At 40.4% G+C, this 18,502-nt stretch overlaps 1 protein-coding gene across 5 annotated transcripts in view; it reads left to right on the top strand.

Moving 5' to 3' along the window:
* The window catches only part of EPB41L4A (erythrocyte membrane protein band 4.1 like 4A), a 256,036-nt gene that overhangs the window by 167,927 nt on the left and 69,607 nt on the right, over positions 1–18,502 (top strand). For all 5 annotated transcript variants that reach the window (XM_045500766.1, XM_045500758.1, XM_045500748.1 and 2 more), the window contains exons 11-13: positions 10,524–10,615; positions 12,003–12,080; positions 17,496–17,617. In XM_045500766.1, coding sequence (XP_045356722.1) covers positions 10,524–10,615; positions 12,003–12,080; positions 17,496–17,617 — 292 coding nt within the window. The remainder of the gene's footprint in view (positions 1–10,523; positions 10,616–12,002; positions 12,081–17,495; positions 17,618–18,502) is intronic.

Below are 18,502 nucleotides of genomic sequence, written 5' to 3'. Positions count from 1 at the left end.
AGTGTGGGTGAGGCAGGAGATTCAAAGCTGGGAGTTGTAGGAGGAAGAGAAAGAAAATGGTCTCAAAGTGGCCTTGGGGAGCAAGGAGGAGTCTTCACTTTTAGGCTTGGTGATATGAGAACATGGCGGGTGGGGGGGCAAAAGGCAGAGCTACCTATCATTCAGGTGGACTGCTAAGACCATGTCCTCAGGGGAGAGCTGGGTTTTTCCTGGCACAGAAGCATTGAGGCAGTGTAAGAGAGCAGACTGAGGGGCAAAGGCATTTTACTGATGTTAGGCCATGAATTCCAGAGGGCACGAAGGAAGGGTTTCAGGAGTTGAGTGATGGTGGGGGAGGGGGACTGACTAGGGGATGTGCTGAGCATCATTTGGGGGTGACGGAGATAAAGAGACCATAATAAGATGGGGTTCAGTGGATTCAAGGCAGATGAAGGTGGAGAAGCTGTGGATATTGGAAGGGAGTGAGAGCTGGTTTTCCATGTCTGCTCATCTACCCTAGCAGTGGAGCTAGAAGACCTAGGGGAAGTGAGACAGTCCCAGTGCACAGTTGAGTCTCACCTCGTGTGGAAGATGGCTTCTCTTACCTGTCTGGTGGCTGGGGGACTTGAGCACAGGTGGGAAAACTAAGTTATGCCTCAAGCCCTGGGCTTTACTCACTGTGAGGAAAGTGGCTGCAGTGTGGGGCATGGAGAGGTAAGAATAGAGGCAGGCACTTGAGGAGACTGCCCAGTGATCAGGAGAGGTGATGGGACAGCCATCACCACAAGGATGGAGGGAAGAGGGTGGATTTGAGAGGCACTGAGGAGGTAAGACTGCTTCTTATGGGTAGCAGATGGAATACTTTTGTGAAAAATGGAGAGGAGTTTGGATCATTCCCAAATACCTTGGTTTTATCAACAGAGCGTGCAGCCCCCAACAGTAGGCCCAGAGGTTGGCATGTACATTTGTTGAATAAATGAAATGAGGCTGTGATTACTTTTATGTATAATACATCATTAAGCTAACCTCATCTAAACTTACCCAGCGTGACAGGATGTCGACCCAAAAGGTTCCTGGCAAGTCTGGCCACCGGTAATTAGACCCACTTGGCCGAACTCTTTGAGAAAAGTACACGGGAAGTGCTGGTGGCCAGGAGCAGTCACTTTGTCAGCAAGCCCAAGAGGTCCAACTTACATAAGCTAGGGATTCTTCCACATTTTAAGTAGAACTATAGATCTAAAAATGTTTTTTTATATGAAAGTAATTTCAAATTTACAAAAAGTGGCAAAAATGAAAATATTGCAAAGAACACGGTCACCTTTTATTACTTACAATCACAGTTAACATTTTACTCCATTTCCTTTTTCATTTTCTCTCTCTCTCTCTACACACACACACACACACACACACACACACAAAATTCTTTGCTGAATGATTTGATGGCTTCGTGTGTTACATGTCTCTAAATACTTCAGTGTGTATTTCCTAAGAACTGGGATGCTCTCTGATGGAACCACAGTTATCAATTTAACACGTTTATGTCATCTACTCTCTACATTCCAGTTATATTGGTGGTTAGGCTAATAAGGTCCCTTAAAGCATTTTCCCTATCCAGTACAGAATCCAATTAATTAGTCTTCTTTAATCTGGAACACTTTTGAGCATTTTTGGTTTTGTTTTTTTTTTGACATTTACATTTTGAAAGAATACAGTTCCACCTGCTTTTTAAACAACAGAAAGCTTCTCATTTCATATTTGTTGTTTTCTTGTGATTGGACTGTAGATCTTTGTTCTCTGCTGGAAAGCCATATAGGTGGTTGTGTCCTCGTTAGGGCACATGATAGGGCACATCTGGAGGCACATGATGGCCATCTGTCACTTGGTGGTTATACTAAGTTTGATCACCTAGTCAGGATGTTGATTTGATTTCCCACTGTATAGTTATTGTTTTTATTCTTCCTCCTTTGCAACTAATAAGTAATCTGTGGGGGTATTTAATCCAGTGCAAATACCCTGCTCCTATTCAAACTTTCCCTGTAGATTTAGTGTTCATTGAGGATTCTTGCCTGATCTGATCTTTTACTGTGATGCTTGTAAAATGCTGATTTTCTACCTCTTCCACACTCTCCACAGTCATCCCTTGGCATTGCACTGTAAGCAAGAGCCACACCTTTTATCCCTTTTATTTATCTATCTTATCAGCATGGGCTTATTAATTCCCTTTTTTTCCCCAGTGGTTTATGATATATTACGGTACTTAATTTTTTGGTGCTCAAGTTGTCTTAGATTTAGTCAGTGAGGGCTCCTTTAATCTGGCTCTTGTGCCCTTTTGACCTGACCCTATCGTTTTTTGGCCATTTTCTTCCTTTTTGGTACAATGTGGTGTTTCAGGTGCATTCTGTACCTACATCTGCCCTGTTATCAGCCATTTTTCCGAGGAACTTTGGTTCTGTTTAGACAGGAAGGGTTGTTAGGTGTGGTCATTGTCATTGGGGTGACTTTGCGTTTTGGCCTTTTCAGTGGATAAGCTAAGGAATACACACACATATACATACATACAAATATAAATACATGTATACATATGTGTGCATATAAACATGCTCATATGCACAGTAGAAATCATGTGTTGATATCATATCTCCAATTTCCATCCATTCCCACAGGGTTCTTTCTGGCCTTTCCTCATTTCATATTTGTATGTGCTGAGAACCTTGGCTCCCAACAACAGAAATACATTTACTTGTTGGCTCAGTTCTAAAATATATCTCAAGTAGTTGCAGAATTGCTTTGTCCAAACCACTAAGATGAACAGTTGTTTGCAGTGCTTTCACTCACATACCATCCTGCCAAGACTGAGGGCATTTAGTCAGTGACTGTGTTCTGAATTTACTAGGGTTGGCCCTTCCTTCTGGCTTTCCCTAGTACTGAGGCTTTGGTCTTCATTTGAGATCTAGTTAGGTTTACTTGTCTCCATTTGCTTTCAGTTTTAGTCCCCTTTGTATTCTTACTTATTCTATTTTATTTTTGAAGACATAGAAGATTCACATGCTTCCACAGGTCAAAACTGTACAGAAAAAGGCACAGAGAAGTACCACTAATACCATATTCTTTCGGTCCTATTTCCTCACCCTCCCTTATAGGTAACCAACTTTATTGTTTTATGGTTTATCCTTCCTGCATTTCTGTTTGTAAAGATAAGCACATTTAGAACATTTTCCTTCTTGGGGAGCCTGGGTGGCTCAATTGATTGAGTGTCCAAACTCTTGAGCTTGGCTCAGGTCATGATCTCACAGTTTGTGAGTTTGAGCCCCATGTTGGGCTCTGCGCTTAAGGCACAGAGCCTGCTTGAGATTGTCTCTCTCCCTCTCTTTGCCCTTCCCCAGTTTGTGTGTTTTTTTTCTCTCTCTCTCTCTGTCTCTCTCTCTCTCAAAATAAATAAACTTAAAAAATTTTTTTTACTTCTTCCTTATTTCACCTAGTAATACCTCCTAGAATTCTCTTTATACCAGTCCATTGAGAGCTTTCTTGTTCTTTTGTGCAGCTATATAGGACTCCATTGAATGTGTACCATGGTTTACTCAACCGATCTCTTATGCTGCGACAATTTAGGTAGTTTTCAGTAGTTTGCAATTATAATAAATTTCCCTTCAATTAATAACTTTGTGCATATGTATTTTTATATTGGGGTAAATTCCCAGGATTGGGATTGCATGGTCAAATTGCAAGTGCATGTGTAGTTTTGTTAGATATTTCCACATCCCCTCCTCCATCTAGAGTTTTTGTGCCATTTTGCATTTCCATCTACAGGGTATGAGCACACCTGTAACTACAGATGGAACGTTCTCCCCCATGTGTTCCTAAGTGTGGCTCTGTTAGTACTATTTGGATCTTGATGCCAACAGCTTGGTTTGGCATTTCTCAGATTCAGAGATGGACTGCTAGACCTGCGGTCAGAAAGCATGGTTTGGGTCCAGGCCTCCCACATGTCCAACTTTGGACAATTCACTGAGTAACATGTAACCTACATTTCCTTAGCTATAAAGTGAGAATGACAATATCTGCCTTCCAGGGTTGTGGTGAGGTTGAAGGCACCTAGTCTGAAGTTGGACTTATAATAGGCTCCAGGTTTATGTCTCTGAATCGGAGTTGTCTTGGCATCATGTCATCTAGGGCTACTGGAGCTTTGCAAAGGAGGGGCTCGGGGAGCACCTTGTCCTTGACCAGTCTCAGCTCATGAGTAGCTCGTGCCAAGGCAGGAAGGGGAGCACAGGTCTTCCAGGGCCGTGCATTTTCCTTTGCTTCACTTGCTAGTATGTGTTGACTTTCTCTATAATTAAAACACATGGACCACTTATTTGGAAAAAATTGTAAAATTCTGCTCTAAAACGTTTTTAAATTGAGTATCAGTAGAACTTACTAGATATGCCTTCATTGTAACAAGCTTTAATAACACTTATTACTTAAAAATCTTTAACATTTGTAAGCTGGGGATAAAGGTTATCGTTAAAAAAATAATTCGGCAAGTATAAGAGGGAAATGTGAACATTTTACTGAATGCTATGGTTTCTCTAAAGAGCAAATGAGGAAAAGATAGAATAAAACAACAGCAAAAGCCAAGCATCTGGATTCCTGGGTTTGCATCCGTGTATTTTCTCAAGTAGGAAGCAGAATAAGCTCAACATAATCATCTTCAATGTTTACTGAAACATGATTTAAATATTCTCTAATGTTTTGGCCCATGTTTTCTCTTTCTGAATTTTGGGGAGGAAAAGGAAAAAGAGGAGAAGCAACACAATCTGACACATCCTTTCCAACGCTGTAATTTATGTTTCTGTGAGCTAGAAAGAGTTACGTACAGTTATTCATCAAACAATTAATTTGTTCATCTGTAAAAAGAGGTAAAAAGGTTTTTCACATTTATTCTGTGTTTTGGAATATTACCCACACAGCTGACAAAAGAATACTGGAATATTTTTGGTTTTGTTCTTTTATTGTAAAATATATATGCAGGAATGGAAATTAATTTGATTCTCCAAGTGCCCTCCTGAAATGCACCGTGATTTTTTTTTTTTTAATTTTTTTTTCAACGTTTATTTATTTTTGGGACAGAGAGAAACAGAGCATGAACGGGGGAGGGGCAGAGAGAGAGGGAGACACAGAATCGGAAGCAGGCTCCAGGCTCTGAGCCATCAGCCCAGAGCCTGACGCGGGGCTCGAACTCACGGACCGTGAGATCGTGACCTGGCTGAAGTCGGACGCTTAACCGACTGCGCCACCCAGGCGCCCCGCACCGTGATTTTTAATTCAAACAATATTACGTGCATTTCAAAAGGAATTTTTTTTTTCAACGTTTATTTATTTTGGGGACAGAGAGAGACAGACCATGAACGGGGGAGGGGCAGAGAGAGAGAGGGAGACACAGAATCGGAAACAGGCTCCAGGCTCTGAGCCATCAGCCCAGAGCCCGACGCGGGGCTCGAACTCACGGACCGCGAGATCGTGACCTGGCTGAAGTCGGACGCTTAACCGACTGCGCCACCCAGGCGCCCCACAAAAGGAATTTTTAAAAAGTAACTGGGGTGTGTGTGTTAGGGGTGTGTGTGTATGTGCCATGTAATATTTTCTAATCTAGAGCCCTGAAAAGACCCTTTCTTGAAAGAAAGTGCTTTGCTCATTTATATAAAACAGGGAAACAGCAAGTATCTGTGCCCAACTTCCTTTTCCAAATAAGATTGTTAGTTTGTTTTGTTGCAGGGCTCACTGTGAATTCTTAACTGAACTCGGGATGCCTGGGAGAGAGAGCAGTGGCAAACACGGGGACGGGCACTGAAACAGACATTGTGCCCGCTCTCTCACTTGTACAGACATCATTCAGCTTTTAAAACTGTAGTCAATCAGTCTCACCCTTAGAATGATAACAGTTTTCAAAACAGTTAAAATTTTGGGTTATCTCTTTGGTATCTGTTTTCATTTCCACCCCTTGCCTGCCTTTGCTTTATCAGTAATCAGGTTATTTCAGTCATTGGCTATCCACCCTCTGTTGATTTTGTTTTTCCCCCTGGTGCCTAAAGTCAGTTACAGCTCTTGTTGAGATTGCAGTTAAAAAACCACAATACTTTAGACTTGTAATCTTGACACTTCCTTCGATCTTCTCCTCTGCTTCTGTGGATTGCTGATGATTGGAAAACTCTCTGCTGTAGGCCTTTCCAGTATTTATGTAATGATCACATGTCACTGTTATGAAAGTACTAATCTTTTAAAAATATGTGCCTATACAGTGTACTTTAGGTTACTTCTGTGACGCTGGAGGTGGGACAGACGTATAATAGGATTGAGAAGATATCCACCCCCACAACTGTAGGGAAGCTGGGGAAGGCAGACTGTTCAGTTGTGGCCGCTTCCCAAGACAGCAACAGAGCAACCCCTAGAGCATGGGCTGGGTGTGGCGATAAGGGTCAGGCTTGGGAGAGGCAATGAGAGTCAGCAGGGCCCAGGGCGAAGAAGTTGTGTAGCGCACAGTTGATGCGAGCCCCTCCAGGACCCTGCTAGCAATCTCAATACACTTCAGAGAAGCCAGACTGAAGTAGATTTATTTCTTGAAGCTTGCAAAGAGAAACACCCAGCAAAGGTGGGAAAAGAAACAGAGAGCTCTGAGGGAGTTAGGTTGGGAATTCATCAGTATGATACACGTCCTGAAGTCTTACAAATGATAGAACTGGGAGTTTGAGCCAAGTTTACCTAGGGCTCCAAGGTGCAGTGAAGCCCCCGCATGGTGTTTGAGATACAGGCTATTTAAATTTGCTCAGTTTTTAAAATAAAAATATGATAAAAGCCTGTGTTAAAAAGAGACTCGGCATGTAGCTTTGCTTCTGGCAGGAAGTGACAAAAGCTACGAAGGTGTTTGAGTGCTTTTGCTGAAAGCAAGCAGTTGATGCTTGGAGAAAGTATTTTAGCAGAGGGTTGGAATGGACTTCTGAAGTTAAGCATCTACTCACCTTTGAATGAATGGAAAGGTGCTAATTGTCCCAGTCTGTTTGGAAAAGGCTTAGTAGGAGAGAGAGACTTTGTGATGCCACATCAGTGCCATTCATACCAGCGGTTAAGTGGCAAAAACGCACGGAATTTATTCAGAATTCCTGGTTTCTTTTTTAGTTATGTTAACACTCCTTTTAGTATTTGGATTATTCTGCTGACAGTGGGATAAAAACCAGGCAGCTGGTGTTACAGCCCCGTACAAATGGAAAATGAGTTCATACTTGTCATTTGCACAGGGCAGAAGTAATTAGGAGGCCTGTGGGAACCTCTTTTGTTCCTTTAATGTATTTGTACCCAAGGAAACTTGAGAAAACCCAATTCTGGTCAGATCTTAAATATGTTTTCTCCTTTCATTAAGTGATGGTAGTTAAAAAAAAATTATTACATTATTCCGTGACTGGATCTCTATTTGAAAAGAAAAAGAATATAGATGTTAACATGAGGAATAGAATGAAAACCAATCTAAGAAAAGTTTGAGGGGATTTAATTTATTTATATTTTATTTTTTTCAGATGTTTTTATTTATTTTTGAGAGAGAGACAGAGAGAGAGAGAGAGAGAGCGCACAAATGGGGGAAGGGCAGAAAGAGAGGGAGACACAGCAGGCTCTGAGCTTTCAGCACAGAGCCCAATGTGGGGCTCGAACCCACAAACCGGGAGATCATGACCTGAGCCAAAGTCAGATGCTTAACCAACTGAGCCACACAGGCGCCCTGGGATTTACTATATTTTTAAGATAGAATGCTTTTTTGTTTCTCCTCCGTTTCTGTAAATTTGGATTATATGTAATTAAATAACTTATTGAAAATGTGTTTTTTGGTTTGTAAATACCACCTGATTTGTGGATGCTCTTGCAAAAATGTTCAAGTATCAGTGTCAGAAAGTGGTCCTCACCAGCTACCATTTCTTGTCAGTGATAACGTCTAGTATGTCCTGGCACATGTAGAGTTTTCGTTGTTGGAAGGCACAGGAAGGTAGAGTATAGATACTGAGGAAGGTGGTGGTGGGGAGAGGACCACATGTCCAGTACTCACTTTATCCTAATCATTTATCCTGATACAATGCAATCACAAGCAAAATTATTTTAAAATAAATGACCTGTGCATTATATTTTTGGATAATGCAGTGACCTTAAAAACATGTACGGTTATATAAGAAACTCTTTTTTTTAAGTTTATTTATTTATTTGGGGGGGGGGGAGGTATGAGCTGGGGAGGGGCAGAGACGGAGGGAGAGAGAATCCCAAGCAGGCTCTGAGCTGTCAGCACAGAGCACAGCATGGGGCTCAATCTCACCACCGTGAGATCATGACCTGAGCTGAAATCAAGATTTGGATGCTTAACTGACTGAGCCACACAGGCACCACACTATAAGAAACTCTTGATAGTGGTGGCCTCTGGGGAAGGGGATTGGGAACACGATGGGAGTGAGATTTTGGTTATCAGTGTGTGTCCATTTTGGTAACTTTTGGCATTTGTACCATGTGTGTATATTATGTATGAAGAAAAGAAAAGAAAAAGGAAAAACCCTTCCCTTCTAAGCATTCCCACGTCCTGACAGGATGCTTGGTTTCCCACCCTGCCTGCAAGGATCTTCTGTGATTTCCTGGGCACCCCCTTCCCCCATTTCTTTTGCTTTTGAGGAATGCCCTTTCTGAATCCATTGACTTTGCTCCCTTATCTCTACTTGTGTAATCCCTGCCCCTTTCATGAAATTCACCGAAGATGTCTTACCATGAAATGCAGTCCCTTCCTTTCAAACCTTGTTTGACCTTTCCCGGTCACTTGAGTCTTGTGCTCTCCTTCTAGCCTCTCTGCCACTATTGCCTCCTGTTCCGTTTTGACACCCCCCTCCCTCCCTGCACTCCTTCTTCACAGCATCCTGGTTGTGATTTTATCTTCACCCACTTCGTTCTTTCTCCTGGAACAATTTCTTTTATGCTCTTGGGTGAAATCATTTGTGTCAGCAGGTGTGGCCTGTCTCTTCAGCTCTGTGTCTGCATGTCTCCTGGCCCACTAGGTATGTTTAGTTCCCCATTCCATAGGCACCTCAAAATCAAAATAGCCTGAACTTACTATCTCTTCCCTCGCCATCCAAATGCCCAATTTTTTCTACTTGCTGTATTTCATTAGTTAGCATTCCCCAAGCCAGAAACCTGGGAATTGTCTTAAGTTCCTTCCTCCACTTCACAAGGTTTTGGAATTATAGGCGGCCTTGCTGTAACATGCATATATTGGCTCTGTTTTCATCACACCCTTTCATCTTACAAATAAACTTCTAAACTGGGCAGCTTCCTTCCAGATGGACTTGGAATAAATTTCATGCATATAAATGTTCTTTCCTTATTAAAAGGTGGGAAGGATCCTTTTCCATTACTCATCTGCATTGGCAATTTTGTGCTTATAAATCCATAGAAACCTCATTCCAGGGGCATTTCTGCATTTGATGCTTAAGTTTGCTAATTTAGTTTTAATTTTTTTAAACGTTTATTTATTTTTGAGAGGGGGAGAGAGAGAGAGACAGGGCACGAGTGGGGGGAGGGGCAGAGAAAAAGGGAGACACAGAATCTGAAGCAGGCTCCAGGCTCTGAGCTGTCAGCACAGAGCCCAATGCGGGGCCCGAACCCACAGACTGTGAAATCATGACCTGAGCTGAAGTGGGATGCTCAACAGACTGAGCCACCTAGGCGCCCTATGCTAATTTAGTTTTAGATCAAACAAACAAACAAACAAACAAAACAATTATAGAGCTTCACAGAATTTGTGGTTCATTGTTTTAGCACTTAGATTCTATCTTGCGTGGTTGCCTATTCAGTCACTTAAAAAAATAAATAATATCTTCTGCACAATTAGAATGATCTCTAATATTGCCTTTATTTCTCATGTGTTAAGTATAGGTAGGTAGCTACTGGATAGTTGAAATTTAATGTATATCTATTATGTACTTTACATAGGTCATATCATTTAGTTTAATTCACCCAATAACTGAATGCAGAATGTGGAAGCTCAGAGACATTATTCAGTTTGCTTAGATGACACAGCTGTGGGGGTCGCTCCTTGCATTGGCCCCTCCTGAGATGCTTTAGTCATCATTTTAAATGTAGCATGTACATCCCTGAAAATAATAGAGTTAATAACTGGGTTTATGGGCATCTCCTCTTTATTGGGAGTTGATTTCCACACAGTGTGGTCCGGTTTGGGTGCCCGTTTATGATGGAAAAGTTTGCAGTACTACCTTGCCATGGCCCTGCTTATCCATGGTCTTGGGGTGACGAAGAAGTAAGTGATAAAGGTGACGGCACTGCAATTTATGTGCAACTTAATTTCATAATTTTAATTATTGAAGGTGGTTTGAAGGCATCCCTCCAAAAATAGTTACCAAGAGATAATTATTTTTTGTTTTATGTGTTAATAATTTGGGCCTACCCAAACTTTTGATACCTGGAAGGTGGCTGTCATCTGAAGATTAGTATGGTCAGTAATTCATATTCTGTTTCTCTTTTTGTTTCAGTGCAATGAAACCTCATTCTTTTTTGAAGCTCGAAGTAAAACGGCTTGCAAGCATCTTTGGAAGTGTAGTGTAGAACATCATACATTTTTCAGGTATGTTAATGTGAAAGTTTTGTGCATTGTTCTAATAAGTGAAAATTGCATTTGTTTTTATAACAAGTGTTCTTTTCTGTTTATAAGTAGAAATTTAGAAGTGTTTCTCTTCTATTAATTTTTTTCAGCCACCTAATTTTCTGGATCATATTAATACACACACACACACACACACACACACACACACAGATACCTTCTTTGGTCCTACTATAAGAAAGGGTCAAGGACATTTACATATATATAAAATCAGCTTTGGTGTTGATGGAAATTAAATGTTCTATGGACTTACTAAATTTGAAATGCCTGTTAGTCACCTAAGTAGAGGTGTGGAGCAGGCAGTTGGGTGTCCAGGGCTTATTGGAAAGACCAAAGCTGACCATGTAAATTCACTAGGTATTTAAGGCAAAGGGGACTGGATGAGGTCATCAGTGGAAAAAATGAAGAAAGAGATCAGAAAGCCAAGGACTGAGCTGTAGGACCCTCCCAACATGTAAAGCGCAATAGAACTAATGAAGGAGTATAAGACGGCCTAGCCAGTAGAGTGCATGGGAAAATGGAAAATAGAGAGGAAAATGCCATGCTGAATAAGAAGCCAGCAACTGCATTGCATGCTCCCAGGACGTCAAGTAAGAGGAGGGTAGAGAGTTGACCATTGGATTATAGTGACACTTTCTTTCACATCCTTCTAGTGTAAAGATAAAACCAAATCCTATCAGGTAATATATTAAGCTTTATGTTTTGCTTTTTAAATTTAAAGTTAGATTAATTCTTCCCCTTATTCCTATTTGATGGAAGGAGCATGGAGCACTTCTCCCCAATAGCATGATGTTGGAGAAGTATTCTTATAAAATGACCTATGTCCTTTATAGGGTTTATATTAGTTGAGGGATGTGGCCCAGCAAGCCTGAGACATTGCCTCTAGTCCCATGGGGCCTGGGCCAGGGAGCTCCACATGGAAGGTGTCTGTTGAAGGTACCTTGGAATGGGAAGTCCTGGAATATAAAGAGGAGTAAAACACTACATCAGATCTGTCGTGAAAGCCATGGCATGGATATTTCAACATAGTGACACTATTCTTAATTTAAGTAGAGAAAGTAAGTTGATTCACAGCTGAAGCTTCCAAAGGGCAATGATCTATGTAATAGCTTGCCGGAACTATGAACACTCTGATATTATACATACATAAAATCCTAGAGCATGGTTGTATTTCAAATATTAGCTTAAAATAACTGGTAATTATTTCCTGCCAATATGTACAATAACTCAAATATTTCGACTAGCTGTGAAACAATGTTGCACTCTATTTTCTACATAGCTTTTGCTCAAGGGTTGTGTAAGTACCTGTATTTATGAATCCTTATCTAACTTTCTTTTAAATACTTATTAGAATGCCAGAAAATGAATCAAATTCATTGTCAAGAAAACTCAGCAAGTTTGGATCCATGAGTTATAAGCACCGGTATAGGTAAATGGCATTTTTTCTTTGGGGAAGGGTATATACATGTGAATAAATAAATATTTAATTCAGTTGTCCACATACACACACACACTAAAGTTTATGATTTAAATTTTTTTTTATTTTTCTGCCAGTGAATTTCAAAAGCGTAACAGTTTATCAAAACTTTCTTGACAAAAACAGCCTATTTAATGTGTGTATTAGCTATGTTAAGTTTAGGACTTTTAGAATGTAGTACAGCTTATGATCTTCAGAAATTCATTTTGATACAATTATCACTTTATTTCTAATGATGTGATTATGAGACAAAGTAGATATCCTGAATTGTAGCTGAGTGGTGTTCTTAGAATCATTCAATCACCTGTTGTAACACAATGTGTACTTTATACTGTGGATCAAAGCGTGTTTCCTACAGCATAAAGCTTAAGTGTATAATGCTACAGTTATGTCTAAACTTTACTGAGCAGTTACTAAGTACCATGTATTGTGCTAAATGTTTTCCATTTATTGCTTCATTGAATAATTCCTGTCTTTTTAATATTATCCCCCTTAATATGTGGGGAAAGTAAGGTTCAGAGACACAAGTCACTTTTCAAGGTAACCCAGCCAAGAAGCAGGAAAGTGGTCCCTTCCCTGGCAGTCTAACTCCAAAGCCCTTGCTTTGACTATTAGGCAAACCCTGAGCATGTTACAGGAAAAGCCTGATTGGGTCTTTTTCTAATACCAGCATTAAAAATGGGAACCTTCTGTGTTGTGAAAAAGAACTGTTTTGTTTCAATTCGTCTGTTAAGTGGAGAGCCTGTGATATACAAGGCAAGATATTGGATTGGGTGCCCAGAGATATAGAGAATTGGATCTAACTACTTCTGCCTTTAGAGAGCTCCAGTGAAGCAGGTCCCAGGCCCTGTAAAACACGAGTGCCCAAATGCCACTCTGGAAGAGGGATACTGTTCTCTCAGTTCCCCTGGAGACGGCACTAAATGAAATTCTTACCTAGGAGACTTAAAGCCAAGTCATTGTTGGCAGGACAGTGGTATGCCAGATTTTAATTCCTCTTTTTCGACCCACTTTTTTTTGGTTCTGAATTTGAAACCAGAGATAATCAATAAAAGAGTGATTAATAGTGAATGTTCAGTGCGTTACCATTATGTATTACTCACTTGGGTTATTTGCTCATTTGATGCTCAAGACTTAACTGTTATTGTATTAGAGAGATATTCTTGGTATTTGAATGAAAATATTCATTGAAGAGCACGTGGGTGGCTCAGTCGGTTAAGCTTCCGACTTTGGCTCAGGTCATGATCTCACAACTCATGGGTTTGAGCCCTGTGTTGGGCTCTGTGCTGACAACTCGGAGCCTGGAACCTGCTTCAGATTCTGTGTTTCCCTCCCTGTGCCCCTCTCCCCCCCCCCCCCCACTCAAAAGAAACATTTAAAAAAAATTTTTAGGGGCGCCTGGGTGGCTCAGTAGGTTAAGCGTCTGACTTCGGCTCAGGTCATGATCTTGCGGTTCGTGAGTTCAAGCCCCGCGTCGGGCTCTGTGCTGACAGCTCAGAGCCTGGAGCCTGTTTCAGATTCTGTGTCTCCCTCTCTCTCTCTCTGACCCTCCCCCGTTCATGCCCTGTCTCTCTCTGTCTCAAAAATAAATAAACGTAAAAAAAAAAATTAAAAAAAAATTTTTTTTAATTAAAAAAAGAAAATATTCATTGATATCTAAAAATTTAACCTTCAGGTTACCAAGGTTCTTCCTTAGATAGTGATGTAGTTAAGGAAAGAGTATTTACTTTTGTATTGAGAAGAAGAGCTGATAGTATTTGGGCTGTTTTTCTAGTTGGGGCATAAAACATTGTGAGGTTTGTAGAGAGAATGTGTAAATCTATCTTCTTGTCACTGAAGTAAAGCTAGTGAAAAAGCATCTGTCAGTGTTCATGCTATTAAAATTGTAATTATGCTGTTTAACATATGCTGTAGTTGGTTTCCACAAATTTACCCATACCTGATTTCTTAAATTTATTGAAATGCAAATGTTGTGGCTACTGGGAATTATTATTAGAAAGTTATTGGGTTTGCATATTAAATATCATTTCTTCCAAGAAAGTAATTAAAGGTAACCTTTGCAGAATTGGAAGCTCCACTAAATCTGTTCTAATTTTGTGGATGGTATTAAGTCCCCAGTAAGTCGTAATGAAACCCAAATCTCCGTGTCTGTACGTAGGAAGCATTAACATTACCCCATCCCTGGAAGAAAGACGTTTCATCCCACTGCCCAGAGCTAGGCTCAGGCCCAGGTGGGTCTCTGACAGCTGGGTGGTTGCCAGCACGTGGACTGTTGATTGTCAAAAGTGGAAAAACAACCAGCCTTTAGCACACGTCATATGCCTGCTCCTTTCTTGAGACTCCTTTCTGGAGGCCCCATGGGATACAAGCAGAGCCCTGGAAACACAGGCAGCCCCTCCTTCAGCCTTCAAGCTTTTGGGGCATGGGGGATAAGGGACAGCAGAACAGGTGGCTGTGGTTTGTGAGTGTGGGTGTCTGCCTGCTTTGTGTGTCTGTATTTCTGCTGGTGTGTGTGGGACGGAAGAAGAGTTCTTGTCTTTGCTCTCTTTCCTGCATCGTGGGGCTTACAGAACACCAAGAAGATTCCAACATCTCTTAGAAAAATGAATTACTAAGAAGGAAAAAAATTGACATTTTTAGTGATACATGACTGCCAGTTGTCTCAAAAGTTCAAAATTTGTGGGAAAATGGAGCTGAAATCAGTCTAGTTCTTTTGTTGTTGTTTTATTATCACATAGCAATAATTTAAAATAGATACTGATGAAGTATTTTGTGACACACTGGTATCTCTTTCTCTGAGCCCCTCAAAAACTTCTCGCAAAGGACAAGAGTGTGTGCGCCAGTGTGTGCGGAGGCAGGGAAGTGGTGATTATGGGGAAGAAGCTCTTTCTGGTCACTACGGAGAGCCACTAGACATGCGTCGGAACTCTTATACTTTACACTGTAAATCTCTCTCTTCATCAAGTACTTTCTGCTGCAAGGAAATAGTAAGAATACTGTACAAGAATATTTCCGCTAGGAAATACTCTGAATAAGTGTGTGTGTATGTGTGTGTGTGTGTATATATAAAATTATGATATAATTTTATTATAGTCATGAGTTGGACTCTCAATCTACTGAGCCACCCAGGCGCCTCAACTAGAAATATATTTTAATTTTTTTCGTGTGTGTGGGGGGCGCCTGGGTGGCTCAGTCAGTTAAGCATCCAACTTTGGCTCAGAGTCATGATCTCGCAGTTCATGGGTTCAAGCCCCACATCAGGCCCTGTGCTGACAGCTCAGAGCCTGGAGCCTGCTTCGGATTCTGTGTCTCCCTCTCTCTCTCTCTCTCTCTGCCCCTCCCCTGCTTGTGCTCTGTCTCTCTCTCAAAAATAAATAAACATTAAAAAAAATACATATTTTAAATGAGGAAAATGAGGCTCCAAGAGATTTTAAAAAGAATCTGCTGAAGACCACACAGTTATAGCAGAGCTGTGTTTTAAACTGGGCTGGTGGAGCACCTGGGTGGCTCAGTTGGTTAAGCATCCGACTTTGGCTTGGGTCAACATCTCACAGCTCATTGGTTTGAGCCCCACATCAGCCTCTGTGCTCACAGCTCAGAGCCTGGAGCCTGCTTCAAATTCTGTGTCTCCCTCTTTATCTGCTCCTTCCCTGCTCATTTGCTCACGTGCTTGCTCTCTCTCAAAAATAAATAAACATTAAAAACAATTTTTTTTTTAATTTAAACAAACTGGGCTTGTAATGTCATACCAAATGGTTCAGTGTTCTTCCCTTTCTCCCAGGCCACCAGGCCATGTCACAACAACCAGCTGGAGGTCCGAAAGCTCATTCTAAGTCCTGTGTAGGCTGTGGCAGATCAGTTTATGTTTCTGGACCTTAGTTTTATTAATCTTGTAATATGATTTTCTCATTATCCTTTATTCCTGAGAGAGAAGCCATGAGGGAAAATTGAATGGTAAAGTAAAATCTCATTATAAAATGCCACAGTGGGTCCATATGCTGGGTTGTATTTTCAGGGCAAATATTTTTTCCTCTGCAATGAAGTATACAGTATTCCAAGTCTTTCTGATAACAGAGTCTGTTGTAAGTAGCTCTTATCTTTATGCTTCAAATCATTTATAATAATGGAATTCTGCTCTTTATATGGAATTTTGTTTTTTAGCCTTTTAGGAGTGAGATGTTGCTGTTTGTGCTATCTTATGTACTACCTTCAAAAAAAGGTTAAATTTCAAGTAAAAGAAAACCTGTCACAGGTTTTCTCCCATTCTCTATGCTGGTTCCCATCAACTCTTGAACACGAGGCACACACAGATGGAGCCCGCCATGGCAGCTCATATCGAGTGGTGTCCCTAGCTAGCCTGACGGGAGCCACTTTGATGAGTGTTTCAAGCATCTTTTTATTTCTAATAAAGTAGATGGGGTAGTAAGAAGGGGGAACTTTCACAGAAGTGTGTAGGAGGTGAATTTTGCTTGTGTAAGTCTCATCTCTTTATCCCATTTATCCTGTAAATGTAGGAGGAATAGGATTTGGGGCCATGAAATGGCCTTTTTCCTCCCATACGTGGGTTCTTTTTGTGATGAATCAAACTAGACATACAAAAATTCATTTTTCCTGTACCTAAATGATATTTTCTTGTGTGAAAGTCAGAGTCATTCACTGGCTCAAATTCAGCAGCTGTGGAGTAATTTTTCAGTAAGATGAATGTTCACTGAAATCCAGCAAACAAAATCACACCAATCCCCAGGAAAATTATGTGAAGGTTAGTCCATTCCTAGGGAAAGCTCACCTTGCATCCTCAGACTCTTTAGAGAGGCAGCACTTTGCGTGGGCTTTTGGCTTACTTTAAATCTTTCTCGGCACTCGATCTGGCACAGGTGAGGTGAGCATTAATAAATGGTTGTGCCACAGCAGGGTGCGGGGTAAAATCATACCAAGCCATCCTGTGGGGCATGCTTTACAACTTGCTGTGTAAGTACAACCTAGTGACATGTTGATTCATGTAGAATCGTTGCTATTGTATAATTTAGCCCAACGTAATTTATTATTTAGTTGTAGAGCTGGAAGACCATCAGTATCCTCTATTTCTAGCTCATTCTACTTAAATCTAAACCTAACCTCTTTAATAAATTTCTGCCTCTGAAAGATTGTCCTTCTATCTAACCTAAGAGTCTCATATTAGAATTTAATATTACTGCCTTGGTTAATCTTGCAATGAGAATCAATTGAAAACCCTTATATACTTAGGGCCTCTGTGACTCTGTGTTGTTTTTCTTCTCTGCATACTGTGTAGATATTGTGAATGAGCCGTGGTGTAATTTTGTGACTGTGTGGTTTTATCTGTGTTAACCAAAATGTTGCATTTCCAAGTGGCAGGACAGCATTGCAAATGAGTCGAGACCTTTCTATTCAGCTTCCTCGGCCAGATCAGAATGTGGCACGAAGTCGAAGCAAGACTTACCCAAAGAGAATAGCACAAACACAGCCAGCTGGTGAGTCACTGATGTAACCTTGCATTTCCTTTTAGGGTGGTGGTGTAAGATAAGCTCAGGTGGTGACTATGGCCATGTAGTTTCATTTATTGTTAAGTAGGATTTTTAATTTGACCCTGAAACTGTCGAAGCAATTAGAAGTTACTATAAGTAACTTCAGGGTCAAATTAAAAATAGTAAGTTTTATATATGGTAAGTTACTATAAGTAATTGAGTAATTTCTTAGTTTGATGTATCTGAGATTGGAACTGAAACTCTTACCAAATGTCCTTTAAAAAAAAGTAACAGTATTGATATAAATTAAACTATACAGAATTCAGTTGGATTTTTATTGTTGGTTTTTTATTGTGAAATATGTGTATAGATAAGTGTTTACAATGTACATACATGCATATATATGTACACTTGCACATACACACACAAAATTTAATATAGCCTGTAATCCCAAAGTCCTTCCTATTAGCCTAATTATTTTTATCTTCACCATCTCCCTTCCCAACCAGAGAAAATCCCCATCTAACTTTATGATAGTTATTTCCTTAATTTTTGTTAGAATTTTAATACTGTGCAGACTTCCCCAAACAAACAAGTTTATTTTTGCCTATTTTTAACATAATTTATATGAATGACCATGGCATACATTGTTTGTGTCTTGCTTCCATCAGTGCTGTATGTATAGTAAAGTGCATTCATTTTTCTTGCTGTGAGTATTCTGTTATGACATTCTCTTTATCCATTCTGTTTTTGATGGACAGCTGTGTTATTCAAATTTTTGTTTTAAATGAAGACTACTTCTGTAATAAAACTACCTAATCAGTTTTAATCCATGTTCAATGCTCAGAACTCACAGAATTATTTTGTAAAGTGACATTACTGAGTTTGGTT

This window comes from Leopardus geoffroyi, chromosome A1 (assembly GCF_018350155.1).
Source record: "Leopardus geoffroyi isolate Oge1 chromosome A1, O.geoffroyi_Oge1_pat1.0, whole genome shotgun sequence".
NCBI classification, from domain to species: Eukaryota; Metazoa; Chordata; class Mammalia; order Carnivora; family Felidae; genus Leopardus; species Leopardus geoffroyi.
This window is presented reverse-complemented; position numbering and strand designations above follow the sequence as displayed.